General features: G+C 48.6%; 1 protein-coding gene across 1 annotated transcript in view; it reads left to right on the top strand.

The window, feature by feature from the left end:
* MEF2B (myocyte enhancer factor 2B) overlaps nt 1-14405 on the top strand; it is a 44972-nt gene extending 30567 nt beyond the window's left edge. The window contains exons 8-9 of the mRNA XM_053372597.1: nt 2493-2601; nt 12990-14405. Of these exons, the coding sequence (XP_053228572.1) occupies nt 2493-2601; nt 12990-13293 (413 nt within the window). The 3' untranslated portion in view covers nt 13294-14405. The remainder of the gene's footprint in view (nt 1-2492; nt 2602-12989) is intronic.
* Nucleotides 14406-14696: the final 291 nt, after the last annotated feature.

Raw genomic sequence — 14696 nt, 5'->3', positions numbered from 1 at the left:
ATGCATCTCTGGGTTATTTGTGGGGCATAGGAATTCGTTCATATTTCCCCCCAAAAAAAAAATATTCCAGCCCCCCCCCAAGGTCTGATGGATGGTGGACCAACCCCCTGCTGAAAAAGTTAACTGATCCCTGTTCTAAATAAAGACTGGAACGGTGGGAGGGGGGGAGGAAGTGGGGAAGGAAGGAAGGAAGGAAGGAAGGAAGGAAGGAAGTGTTACGGCTAAAATCTGGGTGCGGGGCTACTCTGCCACCCAGCTCATCGGACTAAGTCCGCGGGTCCCTGCGGAAGAAAATGAGCTCAGCCGGAGACAGGAGCAAGATGCGGAGATCCAAGGTTTATTGCGCAACAGGTTCAAGGCGAGATTGAACAGCGAGAAAGGGGTGACATGAACTTTTGAAACTCCCTCCATGTCCCAGAATACAGTGCAAAATACATCCCAGTTACATCATGAATACATTAAGGAGAGGTTGGGTTACACCGGATTAACATATGGAGGAGGGAGGGGGGAATATGCAGAGCTGGAGATATGCGCAGATAAGCGCTTCCTGAGTGCCGGTGATGGGAAGACAATGGTCCATGTATGCATAGTCTGCCACCTGGCATTGCCCGGAGGAAAGGCTTGGCAGAGCACCTTACTTGAGGGATTACGGAGGACAGGGGAGGTGTCATAGAGCCCTAGAGAAATTGAGCAAATTGGCACGTTGATTTTCTATGGATTGTATAGAGTTTAGTCCCTTTTGACATTGACAATTGGGAATAAATGGATATATTGTAGCGAAGAAGAAGGTGAAGAAGACATGCCCCCCCCCTTCCGTAACAGACGGTTCAGAGCCAATTTGAAGAAAGGGGTTGGCCTGTAATTGTGGATATAATGGAGAAAACTCTATTCCAAAAGTTTTTAACGTGGGGGAATCCCCACCAAACCTGAATAAATGAACTCAGATTTCCTCAGCCCTCCCAACATAAAGGGGAAAGGGGGGGATTAATTTTTGCCAGCCTGACTGCTAATGACCACAATCAATATCTTCTTATACCAGCCGCTCCATATTCTCCGTGGAGGGGCTGCATGATGTAATACGTTTGAATGCTGAATGTGTGAAGTGCATGCCTAGAGTCAATGGATAAAACAAACACCATTTGAAGTTCTGCTGGATGCATGTTCAATGGTGATTGGATTTGGATTTGTTTAAAAACCAGTAACAGACCCTCCAAGTGTCCCTGTTTTCCAGGGACGATCCTGGATTGACGGAAGCCGTCCTGGTTTCTGATTTGATCCTGGAATGTCCCACTTCCAATGGCAAAATGTTGGAGGCAATGGTAGGATGTCCCCATTATCCTCAGAGAAATGTTGGTGGGTATGGAATAGGGAGTCTGTATTTTCATCAGATAAATGTTGGAGAATGTCCCTATTTTAACTGGAGAAATGTTGGAGTGTATGCAATAAAAATTGGTGTGTTTTTTAAAAAAAAGATTTCAGAGCAGATAATAGGAAGAGCCTTATTCCCACATTTCGTAGTCAGACTGTGGAACTCCCTGCCACAGGAGGCAGTGATGGGCACCAAGCTGGATGGCTTTAAAAGAGGATTGGACAGATTCATGGATGGGGAGAGAGCTACTGAGAGCTAATAGCCACAATGGCAATGCTCTGCCCCCACGGCAGCGACGCTTCCGAACCCCAGTTGCTGGAAACCTCAAAGGAGAATGCTCTGGTGCTCAAGCCCCAGGTGTGTGTTTTCCTTTGGAGGCCCTGGCTGGCTGCTGTGAGGACAGGGTGCCAGGGCACTTCTGGTTGAAATTGTAATTGAATTGAAATACTTTATTGTCACTTGTACAACTTGTATACAGTGAGATTACACGAGCACCCCCCACTCAGCTCTCTTAGTCTTAATTCCCCTCGTTTACTGACGCACACCCACCAAACCCCAAAGCCACCTGCCCTGTTGTTATCTTTTCATTCAGCAGCCTAACAGCCCATGGATAGAAGCTGTTCTTTACCCTGCTGGTACAACTAATCATGCTTCTGTATCTTCTGCACGAGGGCAGGAGATCAAGAAAGTGCCGGCCAGGGTGTGAATCATCCCTGAGAATTTTCCTCACTCTCCTGAGACAATGTTCTTCTGCCATGTCGTCCAGCGGATTCACGGGACAGCCCATAATATCTTCTGCTGTATTCACCACACTCTGTAGGCACTTCCTATCAGGTGATGTCAAACCAGAGTACCACACCGTGATGCAGTAGGAAAGGACACTTGCTATTGTGGACAGTTAGAAGGAGATCATCAAATGTTGACTGACATCATTCTGGTGGTCTTAAGGAGAGAAAGGCAGGGGTGCGCAGCAGCAGCAGCAGCCCACAGCCCAAAATATTACCCCCTCCGCTAGCCCACAGGAGGTTTCATGTCCCAGCTGAGATCACAGTTGCTTCCCTCCGGTCTCCAGAGACCCTCAAATCCTGACAGTCTTCTTCTTTCCCCAACATCTGTCCTGCAGAGTTTGCCCCTGGTGACGGACCTTCTTCGCATGCCTTCGGCCTGCAGGCGAGCACAGTGTCCACTTGGCCGCACCGAGAGATGTCCGTTGCCTCCCACCCAGTGCTGGGGTAAGAGAGAACTTGGGGACGGGGGACGGGGGTCCTCAGCCTGGGAGAAAGGGCCTAGGCACCCACCTACAAGCTCCAAACATGGCTGGAAGTGCGAGTGTGTGTAACAGAGATACCCATATAAGCCATGGGGTTATAGCCTGCTGAAGAGTCATTTACTTTATTTATTGAAGATATTTATACATACTGCTACTCATAACAAGAAATCAGAGTGCCGCCCTCGGCGATGTGTTTTTAAATTTCCTTTTTGTAACGTATATAAAGCAGAGAGAACGATGACAACAGCAAACAAAAATCAAGAGGGTGAAGGCAAAACTGTAAAATAGGCACGCAGGGTGAGCACTGTTGTGTGTACGTTATAGTAGCAATGTCCGAGTAAAGGATATTAGTGTTGACTGATCATAGAATTATCAAGTTGGAAGGGACCCCCAGGGGCCATCTAGTCCAACCCCACTAGCCTCTGATGACCATTGAGTCATAAGAGGGCACACAACTGTTTGTATGTTTCTCCTCCTATTTACTGTTAATGAGACGGGAGTCGGGTTCATTTGAGTTATGATGTCCTGGTAGATGGATGTTCAGCCAGCCTAGGTGTTATGTACTGAGTTGAATAGGCTCCAAACTGCAGCAGTCTGATTGGTCCTAGAACAATAGGATCCAAAAGGCAGCAGTCTGACTGGTCCTAGAACAATAGGATTCAGAATGCAGCAGTCTGATTGGTCCTAGAACAATGCAGCAGTATGATTGGTTGGCAGGAACCACCCAATCATGCTCCAGATAGAAGTGAATCCACAACCTGATTGGCTTACAGTAGAATTCCGGAATTAGCCAATCATGTGCAGCCCATTGTGTAAATAATGTATATAAAGCAGATACTTTGAGGGGACTTCCATTCATTCCTCCTCACCACTATGAGCTAAATAAAGAGCATGAAATCACTTTGCAACTCCAAGTATATTTCACTGGTGACGAGGATGGGATCCCGCTGAGCTGACTGCCACACGCAGCACCGCCACCTGCCGCACCGCTGCCTCGCACCGTGTATCCAGGCTTCAACTCCGGGACACAAGGAACTCAGAATGGCAACCGACAGCAGCTTCTCGCCGTTCAACCCAGCATCCGGGCTCTCCTTGCGCCTGAAGACGTCGCAACTGTTCCATACAAAACAATAATGGAACAGCTGAAGGGGCACTTTTCGCCACAGCCCTCAGTGGTGGCTCGTCAAAATGCCTTCTACGCAAAGCGGCAAGCCCCTGGGGAAACCATAACTGGGGCTAGCCGTCACCAGGGTGAACCACACTAGCTTACAAGTGGACGTGGACGCCATATGTACTGCTTCTATGTTATTTTGATACCAGCTCTCGTAGGAACGCCATGATTTTAAGTCAGAGAGTTGGTCTGGAAGTCTGGAGCAGGGTGTTCTCCCCGCTCCATGCAATTTCTCCCTTCTCCCTCTTACCTGTATTATTTGCGGGGAGGGGGCTTCAGCAGCAGCCACAGCGGTGCAGAAGACATACCCTGCAAGAAAGAAGGAATCCCTGAATGTGTGAATGGTCTGTCACAGACCAAACGACCAGGGACGGGGCTTCAAGAAGCCGTTGCAGGAAGTCCCAGGTGAGCAGAGGGCTCTTGGGCTCAAATCCTGTTTGTGGCCAGGGGCGTACCGATGGGAGACAGGGGGGCGGGCTGCCCCAAGTGCCATCCTGAAGGGGGGTGACATTCCGACGCGCCCCCTGCCCTCGCCCCCCAAACCCGCAAATCACGAGCGGCAAAGCAATGAAATCCCCCTGTCCCCTTACCTGTGAGGCGAGAGGCCGTTGTCTCGGCTCCAGGCCCTCCCGGGATGCGGCGGCTCCCAGGCTGAGCCTTCTCCTCGCTGCAAAACAAAGGGAGACATCAGCCGGGTGCCTGGCTCCCAACCACACGAGTCCCAGTCTGGGGCAGGAGGGTGGGGACCTGGGAAGGGGGCATTTCCTCCTACCTGATCTAATTAACTGCCCCACCCTGAACCCCTCCGTACGGGCGTCTGGGCTCCGCCCCGACCAGCCTGGCACAGAGGCAGCAGCCAAAGTCTCCCCCGGCTCCGGAATCACCCTTGAGGTGTTTTTGATGGGGGGAAACCTTGGCTGCTGCTTCTGCGCCAAGTACGGCCAGGAAGGAGCCATGCCCGTACGGAGAACCGACGGAGGGTGAGGCAGGCGAGGATCAGGATCAGGCGCTGGGAACCGCCGCGATGTTCTGTCATTTTTGATCCCGGGAGCAGGCGCTGGAGCCTCATCCCTGGAGGCGTGGTCCTGTGGAGGAAGCAGAAAGCATCTGATGAGAAGGGGCTGGGGCGGATGAAAAACTACTGCCCCATTTTTTATTACCCCCCCAAAAGAAGTTCCACAAGGACTCCTTCCTTCTGTCCCAGTACCTGATGTTCGCCACATTCGCCACGTCCCTCCAGGGATTTCGCCAGCACGAAGTAGACGTTGGGGAAAGGCTCCCTCCCTGCAAAGGAAATGGAGGAATCAGCAAGCGCCTGGATCCCAGATGACAGCACCAGTCTGGCGCGTGAGGGAGGGGGGGCACAGGAAGGAAACATTCCTAAAATATGGGGCACTCTGTTGGCATTTCCACTTACCTGAAGTGGGAGCCTTTCCCCCCTCGTACTGGCGGGCCTCTCGCCTAAGGAAGAAACAAGTTCTGTTAGTCTGATTGCTTGGAGGAGTTGGAACCAAATAAATATACAGACGATAATATTCATTATTATCACCTCTATATTTAGACATGTTGATGGACAAATTTTGGAGCCGATTTTGTGCCCCACCCCTCACCTGCACCCCTGGCAGGGGCCCACCTCACCACCCCCTAGCTAGGGCCCTGCCTGGACTACAGAGAAACCCTCTTCATAAAAGTACAGGGATCTCTAAATCTGGCCTGGGATCACTGGGAAACACTTCCCCTGCCACACAAGGTCACAACATACCTCTGGATTTTGCTGGGTTTCCCTGCACCGCTGGGCTGCTGCTGGTTCCCTAAACCACGGCCCTGCAAAGGAAGAAGGACATTGTGCTCTCTAGGGGGGCAGAGCAAGCACCCCTGCCAGGCTGCCCATGCCCACGTCACCACAGGCTGCCAGCCTGCTCCTGCCTGGGCGCCTGACCCCTGGCTTGGAAGGAGGGGAGCGAGGGGCTGGGGTGAGATGGGACTGCAACCCCCCAACCCAGCCCTGTTTCACGCAGGTCAGCGCCATGACCTCCCTGTAAATGTGGGGAATGGATTCCCCATGGAATTAACTTACCACAATCTCCAGTGGTTGATTCATCCTTTGGCGTCTCAGGAGCCTCTTTTGTCCTAGGAGACAGAAAGGAAAATAAAAAACAGAGGAAGAGGTTACAGGTGGGAAATGTCCGGGAATCCCAAAGTTTAAATTCAGAGACCTAGACTCAGGATCCAGCCTGGACCTCAACCTTTCTCTGTTCCCTCCCTGTGTCCTATTAAAGATTGTAAGCCCCTTGGGGCAGGGACCTTTTGATCAAGGGTCACGCGCAGTGATGGCGCAAAGAAATAATAGGAAAGTAATTTCACCAGGCTCCTGCCCCGTGCAAGCTGAGGCCTGCGAGGCACCTTTCCCTGAATACTCCAAATCGTCCACATCCTACCATTTCTTTCTTTCTAGGGTTTAGAGGTGTCCCCTACAAATTCAGAACAGTCTTTTGCCAACGCATGATAATAGAGTGAATAAGTTTGGAATAGAGTAGTTGCTTTGGGCTCCTTTATGGATCACTGCCTTGCCGTGGCGAAGGGGCTTGAAGAACTCAGAGAAGCTATGAGCCATGCCATGCAGGGCCACCCAAGATGGACAAGTTATAGTGGAGAGTTTTGACCAAACGTGATCCACCTGGAGCAGGAACCGGCAAGCCACTCCAGTATCCCTGCCAAGAAAACTCCATGGACAAGGACAACAGGGATATAAAAGTTATGACACTGGAAGATGAGCCCCTCAGGTCGGAAGGCGTCCAACATGCTACTGAGGAAGAGTGGAGGACAAGGACAAGTAGATTCAGAGCTGATGAAGTGGCTGGGCCAAAGCTGAAAGGTCGCTCAGTTGCGGATATGCCTGGAAGCGAAAGGAAAATCCAATGCTGTATAGAAAAATATTGCATAGGATCCTGGAATGTAAGAACCATGAACTTTGGTAAGCTGGATGTGGTAAAAAATGAGATAGCAAAAATAAATACTGACATCCTGGGCATCAGTGAACTAAAATGGATGGGAATGGGTGAATTCAGTTCGGATGACCATTATATCTACTACTGTGGGCAAGAATCCCATAAAAGAAATGGAGTGGCCCTCATAGACAACAAAAGAGTGGCGAAAGCTGTACTGGGATGCAGTTTCAAAAATGATGGAATTATTTCGATACGAATCCAAGGCAAACCTTTTAACATCATAGTAATCCAAGTTTATGCACCAACTACTGGTGCTGAAGAAACTGAAATTGACCAATTCTCTGAAGACTTACAACACCTTCTAGAAATGACACCAAAGAAGGATGTTCTTCTCATTATAGGGGATTGGAATGCTAAAGCAGGGAGTCAAGAGATAAAAGGAACAACTGGCAAGTTTGGCCTTGGAGTTCAAAATGAAGCAGGGCAAAGGCTAATAGAGTTCTGTCAAGAGAACAAGCTGGTCATCACAAACACTCTTTTCCAACAACACAAGAGACGACTCTACACATGGACATCACCAGATGGGCAGCATCGAAATCAGATTGATTATATTCTCTGCAGCCAAAGATGGAGAAGCTCTATACAGTCAGCAAAAACAAGACCTGGAGCTGACTGTGGCTCAGATCATCAGCTTCTTATAGCAAAATTCAAGCTTAAACTGAAGAAAGTAGGAAAAACCACTGGGCCGGTAAGATACAATCTAAGTCAAATCCCTTATGAATACACAGTGGAAGTGAGAGACAGATTTAAGGATTTAGATTTGGTGGACAGAGTGCCTGAAGAACTATGGATGGAGGCTCGTAACATTATACAAGAGGCAGCAACTAAAACCATCCCAATGAAAAGGAAATGCAAGAAAGCAAAGTGGCTGTCCAACGAGGCCTTACAAATAGCAGGGGAGAGAAGGCAAGCAAAATGCGAGGGAGATAGTGAAAGATACAGGAAATTGAATGCAGATTTCCAAAGAATAGTAAGGAGAGACAAGAAGGCCTTCTTAAACGAGCAATGCAAAGAAATAGAGGAAAACAACAGAATGGGAAGAACCAGAGATCTGTTCAAGAAAATGGGAGACATGAAAGGAACATTTCGTTCAAAGATTACCAAGGACAAAAGTGGTAAGGACCAAACAGAAGCAGAAAACATCAAGAAGAGGTGGCAAGAATACACAGAGGAATTATACCAGAAAGATATGGACGTCTCGTACACCCCAGGTAGTGTATACAACAAAGATCTGTATAGTTAGAACTATGGTTTTCCCAGTAGTGATGTATGGAAGTGAGAGCTGGACCATAAAGAAGGCTGACTATAAGAGAGCTGGACCATAAAGAAGCTGAAAAATGGATGCTTTTGAATTCTGTTGCTGGAGTAGACTCTTGAGAGTCCCATGGACTGCAAGAAGATCAAACCTCTCCATTCTGAAGGAAATCAGCCCTGAGTGCTGACTGGAAGGACAGATCCCGAAGCTGAGGCTCCAAGACTTTGGCCACCTCATGAGAAGAGAAGACTCCCTGGAAAAGACCCTGATGTTGGGAAAGATGGAGGGCGCAAGGAGAAGGGGATGACAGAGGACAAGATGGTGGGACAGTGTTCTCGAAGCTCCCAGCATGAGTTTGACCAAACTGCGGGAGGCAGTGGAAGACAGGAGTGCCTGGCGTGCTCTGGTCCACAGGGTCACCAAGAGTCGGACGCGACTAAATGACTCAACAACAACAACAACAACAAGTTGCTTTGGGAGACAATGATCAGGCATAGCCCAGTTCTGTGAAGCTTGGAGGGGGTGTGTGAGGCATCTGGGCTTTAACAGTTCAGTGGTACCTCAGGTTAAGAACTTAATTTGTTCTGGAGGTCCGTTCTTAACCTGAAACTGTTCTTAACCTGAGGTACCACTTTAGCTAATGGGGCCTCCCGCTGTCGCCGTGCCACCGTTGCACAGTTTCTGTCCTCATCCTGAAGCATCCTGAAGCAAATTTATTAACCTGAGGTACCATTTCTGTAGAAGCCAAGCCCTGGCTCCGTGGCTCACCTGAACAAAGCGAATCCTCCTGCCGCCACATTCTCACAGCAATGGTGGCTGTTCTGCTGCTTCTCAGTCCAGCTCAGCTCCAGCCCCCCCCCCCTCGGGCCCCCTTCTAGAACCCTCCGCTCTCAACCGACTCTCACCTGCCCCCCCGTTCAAACTCCCTTTCCAAGCCTCCTTCCATCTTCCGTCTCCACCAGAATTCCACTCTCTCTCTTCCCCCTCCCTCCCTGCTTGACATTCCCTTTGGAACTGTAATAGCATCACCTCCATTGCCATATTGCAGAAAAGGGGAAGAGGGGGCTGATGGGGAAATGTCCGGGAATCCCAAAGTCTAAACTCAGAGACTCTGACTTATGTGTCGCAGGAGGACTCAGGATCCACCCTGGACCTCAACCGTTCTCTGTTCCCTCCCTGTGTCATACAAAAGATTGTACACCCCTCGGGGCAGGGACCTTTTTGTCAAGGTTCTAGTTACAGGTCGGTAGCAGTGTTGGTCTGCCATAGTCAAAACATAAGAAAAATTCCTTCCAGTAGCACCTTAGAGACCAACCAAGTTTGTTATTGGTATGAGCTTTCGTGTGCATGCAGATATCTGAAGGTATCTGAAGAAGTGTGCATGCACACAAATGCTCATACCAAGAACAAACTTAGTTGGTCTCTAAGGAGCTACTGGAAGGAATTCTTTGCTTTTTATCAAGAGTCACATGCAGTGATGGTGCAAAGAAATAATAAAAAATAAATCTCACTAGGCTCCTGCCCCGTGAAAGCTGTAGCCCGCTAGAAGCCTTTCCCTTAAAACCAAAGGCTGTGTACACACCATCCATTTGGGGCTCTTGCAGTGTGAAAAGGGGCTAATTCTGCACAGCTGCATTGCTGAGAGGCAGGGACCTGGCAAGCTATCAACAGCTGTCAACAAGTCAAACCAAGGAGCCAAGCCCCGTGCACCAGTGACGGGTGACACGAATAATAATAATAATAATAATAATAATAATAATAATAATAATACTGTGGCTCATCTCCTCTAGGCCTCCTACCTGGAGAATCCATCTTCTCTACAGGTCTCTCACGGTCATCTGACAGGCATCCCCCTTGCAGGGCATTATCAGGCTTGCTTGCAAAGCAGCACTTTGTGACATCAGCTGGCAAACGGGCCAGGCTGCTGGGTTGTCCGGCAGCTGAATGAAGAAAAATAAAACCAGGAGGGTCAAAGTGTGCTGGGATGAGGCCACCATGGGTCAGGCCAGAGGGGGCTGGTGGGGGGGTGTGGTTGTGCCTCCCCTTCTTCTGCATCTTGCTCCCCCATCCATTCCTTCAGCTGCTTGAGAGAATCAGAGCATGGCAGAGTTGGAAGGGGTGCCAAGGGGCATCTAGTCCAACCCCCGGCAGTGCAAGGATCCTGCCCACAGCCAGCCCCTGGCTGGGCTCCACACTCCCACCACCTTCTTCCCAGCCGGATGCACAGACCCCTTGCCATTCTGCATGGGGTGGAGAAAGGGGAGAGAGAGATGTTTTGCTCTCTGTCCCTCCAGACATGGATATGAGAGCCCTGTCAATATCTCAAGGGCGTCCCAGGGAGGACGTTTGTCTTCTCCTGCTCCAGAGGCCCTCAGGACCTGAAGCCATGGCTTCAAGCGACCAGAAAGGAGATTCCGACTCCAGGAAGAACTTTCTGGCAGCAAGAGCTGCTTGACAGTGGAAGGAAATCCCTCGGAAGGCGGTCGACTCTCCTTCTTTGGAGGTTTTTCAGCAGAGCTTGGACGGCCACCTGCCATGGGTTCTTGAGCTGAGATTCCTGCATTGCAGGGGTTGGACTAGATGACCCTTGGGGTCCCTCACAACTCTACAGTTCTAGGATGCTCTGATTTAAAGTCCATCCAGTGAGCATTTAAAGCACATGACGTCCCCCAAATGATCCTGGGCATTGCAGATTCCCTCTCACAGACCTACAAATCCCAGAACCCCTTACAAACTACAGTTCCCAGGATCCTTTGGGGGACGACGCCTGCTTTTTAGAACAGGGAGGAGAACCTGCAGCTGACTTCCCCAAGTTTCCTAGGAACCAGGAAGCGAAGCTCAAGTGCTTCTAAGAGGCTGACTTCACAGAGCAGGGGGGGTAAAATATTGCTGCCTCCCCTGGATGTCCATTTTCGAAATAGAAGATAAAAAACAAAATAAAACCTACATACAGCAAGAGTGTTTTGTGTTGTGCAGGCTCCTATGTGCCAATAGCTTTAGATACCTATGAGGTCCATAAATTACCATGTAGCATATATTCAACACAAAAAACAGCTGCAATTTGTTGTGGACAAAGGACAGCTGGACATATAAAGGGCCCCATTACCTTCAGTAGCTTAGGGTCTCATCAAACCTAAATCCGGCCCTGCGTCGGATGTTCGGCTTCCAATGAACGTTCACAAACGACTAAACAACAACAATATATATGTACATAAAGAGAGAGATGGAGGAGGGAGATAACTATAAATAGCAAGAGACTTATTATTTATTTATTTATTTATTTTCAGGTTTATACATTTCAATAATTTTACAGTCATTTTAACATTTCAAAACTTGACTTCCTTCCCCCTCTTTCTGCCGTTCCTTATATTTATTTTTTAATATTTCCTGCACATCCAAATTAACTTAAATTTGTTCATTTATTCATCTACTTTAAATATACACTCCTATGAAACTGCAGGTTGTTACAATAATCCTGCCCATGTTCTTATCTGTTTGCAATTTGTTTGTAAATATTCAATAAACAGAGGCAACTTATATGACAAGAGATGGAAGTTTAAAAATGAAATAAAATAAAATAACCCATAAGATTAGGCGCGTAAAATAAGCACAGTTACATATGGGTTACTATTCAGCAGAGTTCCAGATTTGCCAGGCTTGCGGCAAACGTTGCCTTGAGAAACGATGCTCAAGATATGTCAGAAAGGAAAGCCCAGCCGTGTGAAAAGTGCCTGGAGGTTCTAGCCATGTTGAAATCTCAAATTGCACCTCGTGTTCTCCATTCTAGCCGTTTCCCAGAGTGAGTGGCGCCAAGTGTCCAGCATTAGATTTGGGGCTGTTTCCCATTGAGCTGCAATAGCTATTTGTTCCACCAAAATAATAGACAAGACCAGTCCTTTTCTCTCTCCTCTCCAATAGATTTGATTAAAGTTTGAAAAATATATATGCAAAGGTTAATATTAAACACCTGATATCTTTTTATCAAAGGTCAAAGAAAGTAATGTAAATAAAAACACAAACTCAAAGGAAAGGGGGGAGGAAAAGAGAGAGTTTTTTGGGGGAGATGACTGCAATTCAGTGAGAAATGTGGAAGTCTGCCACAGGTAAAGTTCTCAAAACGCCTCTGTGAGTCTGGATAGCTCATCTGCTTAGACCATGTTGCTGATATCGCCAAGGTTGCAGGTTCGATATCCGTAAGGGACAGCTGCACATTGAAGCGGGTTGGGCTAGATGACCCTCAGGGTCCCTTCCAACTCTGCAATTCTGATTCTATGATCTCAATCATGCAAAAAACCGACCTCTCCATTCCCCATCAGTGAGACAGGAGTGCCCTCTTGGGCGAGGTTTTGCTGCCACCTTGTGGCACCTTCATTCAACGATGCCTTTGAGTCTCAGGTTCTGCTTCTACATCCTCATTTTCTAAGCTTCCAGGAGGCACAAATCAGAGAGTCAATTCTCAGCAACATCCCTTGAGATTTATGTGTGTCTTTGGAGCTATTTGCGCATTTGAGGATGGGAGCTGAAGTTGCAGGCTTGGGGGGGGGGGCAGCATCCAGAAGGTTTCATCCGGCCAAGTTTCACTCTGAGTACCCTCCCTGAAATGAGCAGGCCGAAGCTGTTCATCTCTGCCCATGTGCTCTGATTAGAACCAAGAATGGAAACCAACCCTTTGCTGCCAGGCCCAATCGTCAGTGCCCATTAGCCACAAAAGCTGCACGGAAGCCTCCATGTGCAAGAGCAGTCTACCCCAGAACATACGGTTCTTAGGGAGCAGCAATCCAGAAAGCCAACAGAAGAAGTTCTTGGAAAACAGTTCTTTAAATCTGGAGATGATACAAGGTGTTTTGCTTGCCTTCCAAATAAGAATTTTGGGAACTGCTATCGCTTCCCCCTCTCTTTTCTTGTATTCCCTGCAGAGCAATGGGTCGAATCGGCGATCAGCCTGCGCTGGTCTCTGGCTCGCCTCCCCTGCGCCCGCCCATCAGTGTCAAGTCCGAACGGGCTTCTCCGACGGCCCCATGTGTCTCGACTGGCCCCCAGGCCTCTCAGTGCGCCCGCCCTTCGCTCGCTGATGTCCCCATGGACCTACACTCCCGAGACGACTACGTCAAGGCTTACCATTACTCTCTCCTCCTCTCCCGCCCTCTGGCAGACGAGCAGAGGCACCCCGGCGTCCCCACACGTCGCCCACAACCTGCTATGGATGAGTGGCAGAGATAGTGGCATGCTCAGCGTGTTCACATGTACGGATGGAGCCAGGGAGGGAGCATGTGGTTGTGTGAATGTGCGAGAGCAGGATTTCTGTGGCCTTGAGCGTTCACAGGGAGTTTTCTCCAAGGATTTGGGGGAGCAAACTATCCCAAATTTGGGGGAGCAGGCTAGTTTCTCACACGCACAAAATGAAAACAGTGTCAGTGGGTTGTTTAGCCAATGATAGTCTACACAGAGTAAACCCATTGGCATTAGTACAAATAAGTAATTCATGTCATTTAATTGCAAGGGGTTTCAGCCAATATTCATCCTCCTCAGAACAGATCCTTTGAAATGAATCGATATGCATAGCTGTTAACGTTTCCCTTTTTTAAAAGGAAATTCCCTTATTCCGAATAGGATTCCTCGCAAGAAAAGGGAAAAGTCGACAGCTGTGTGATATGGCTCACTTTGTTCTGTTAATTGCAGGGGTCAACTCTGAGTAGGAAGTCATTGGATGAAGCCCAGTGGATTTACTCTGAGTAGCCTGGACATTTTGCCTCTTATCTCAGCTCCGGCAAATGTTAGAAGCGTGCTCCCAATTTTAAAATGAAAGCTGGGGATTTGGAGGTTGCAGTTCATGGGGGGACGTCACTTCCCCTCCTTGCCCACCCCTCACGGGCACCCATAAGTGGGGCAATTTGGGAAAGCAACTGAAAGAAAAGATGGGGTCGTTGTTTCCCCATTGCCTGTCTCATCTAAATCTCCAGAGATTTGGGAGGAAAGTCCCCCCTCGAAAAAAAATAAAAAGGGATTGACAGCAGATTCCAGGATTTATAAAAGCAAATTATTTCACCCCGTTGTGTATAAATCACTTGCGGAATTACTGGCAGCAAGCTCTGGCGAGGTCCCCTGGCGTAGAAAAATGGTTGAGAGGAAATCCACAAAGGAGAAGGACTATCACTGGCAGCTAAATGGAACCTCACTGTGCAAGGGCAGTATACCTCAGAATACAATGGACGATGCCTTTGGTAAGTTTTCTTGTTTTTGAGATAAGAGGGAGAAGACCAGGGAGCCAGGAGGGGAATCGTCGAACCAGGGCCAGTTTGCAACTCGGCGAAGAGATTGCACCCGTCCCAAAAGTAAATTTATTTGACTGAACATGACTGAAGATGTAAATCTTGAACATTGCAGGTGTGTCCTGCATTGGAGTCCGTGAATGTAGTAAATAAGCAAACAAATGTCTTGTGCTGTGGGGAGAAACACAGGTAAGCCCCACCCCACATAATCACATGACACAGCATGCACACACTATTTGGATGACAATTCCCATCAACTTTGGGGGTGGGCAGATCCCTCATATATTTTATTGGGTGGGGGGGCGTTGAAGGGACCTCGGCCCCTAGGAGTTGGCTCCTGTGCACAGAAGACAA

This window comes from Podarcis raffonei, chromosome 18 (assembly GCF_027172205.1).
Source record: "Podarcis raffonei isolate rPodRaf1 chromosome 18, rPodRaf1.pri, whole genome shotgun sequence".
Lineage (NCBI taxonomy): Eukaryota > Metazoa > Chordata > Lepidosauria > Squamata > Lacertidae > Podarcis > Podarcis raffonei.
This window is presented reverse-complemented; position numbering and strand designations above follow the sequence as displayed.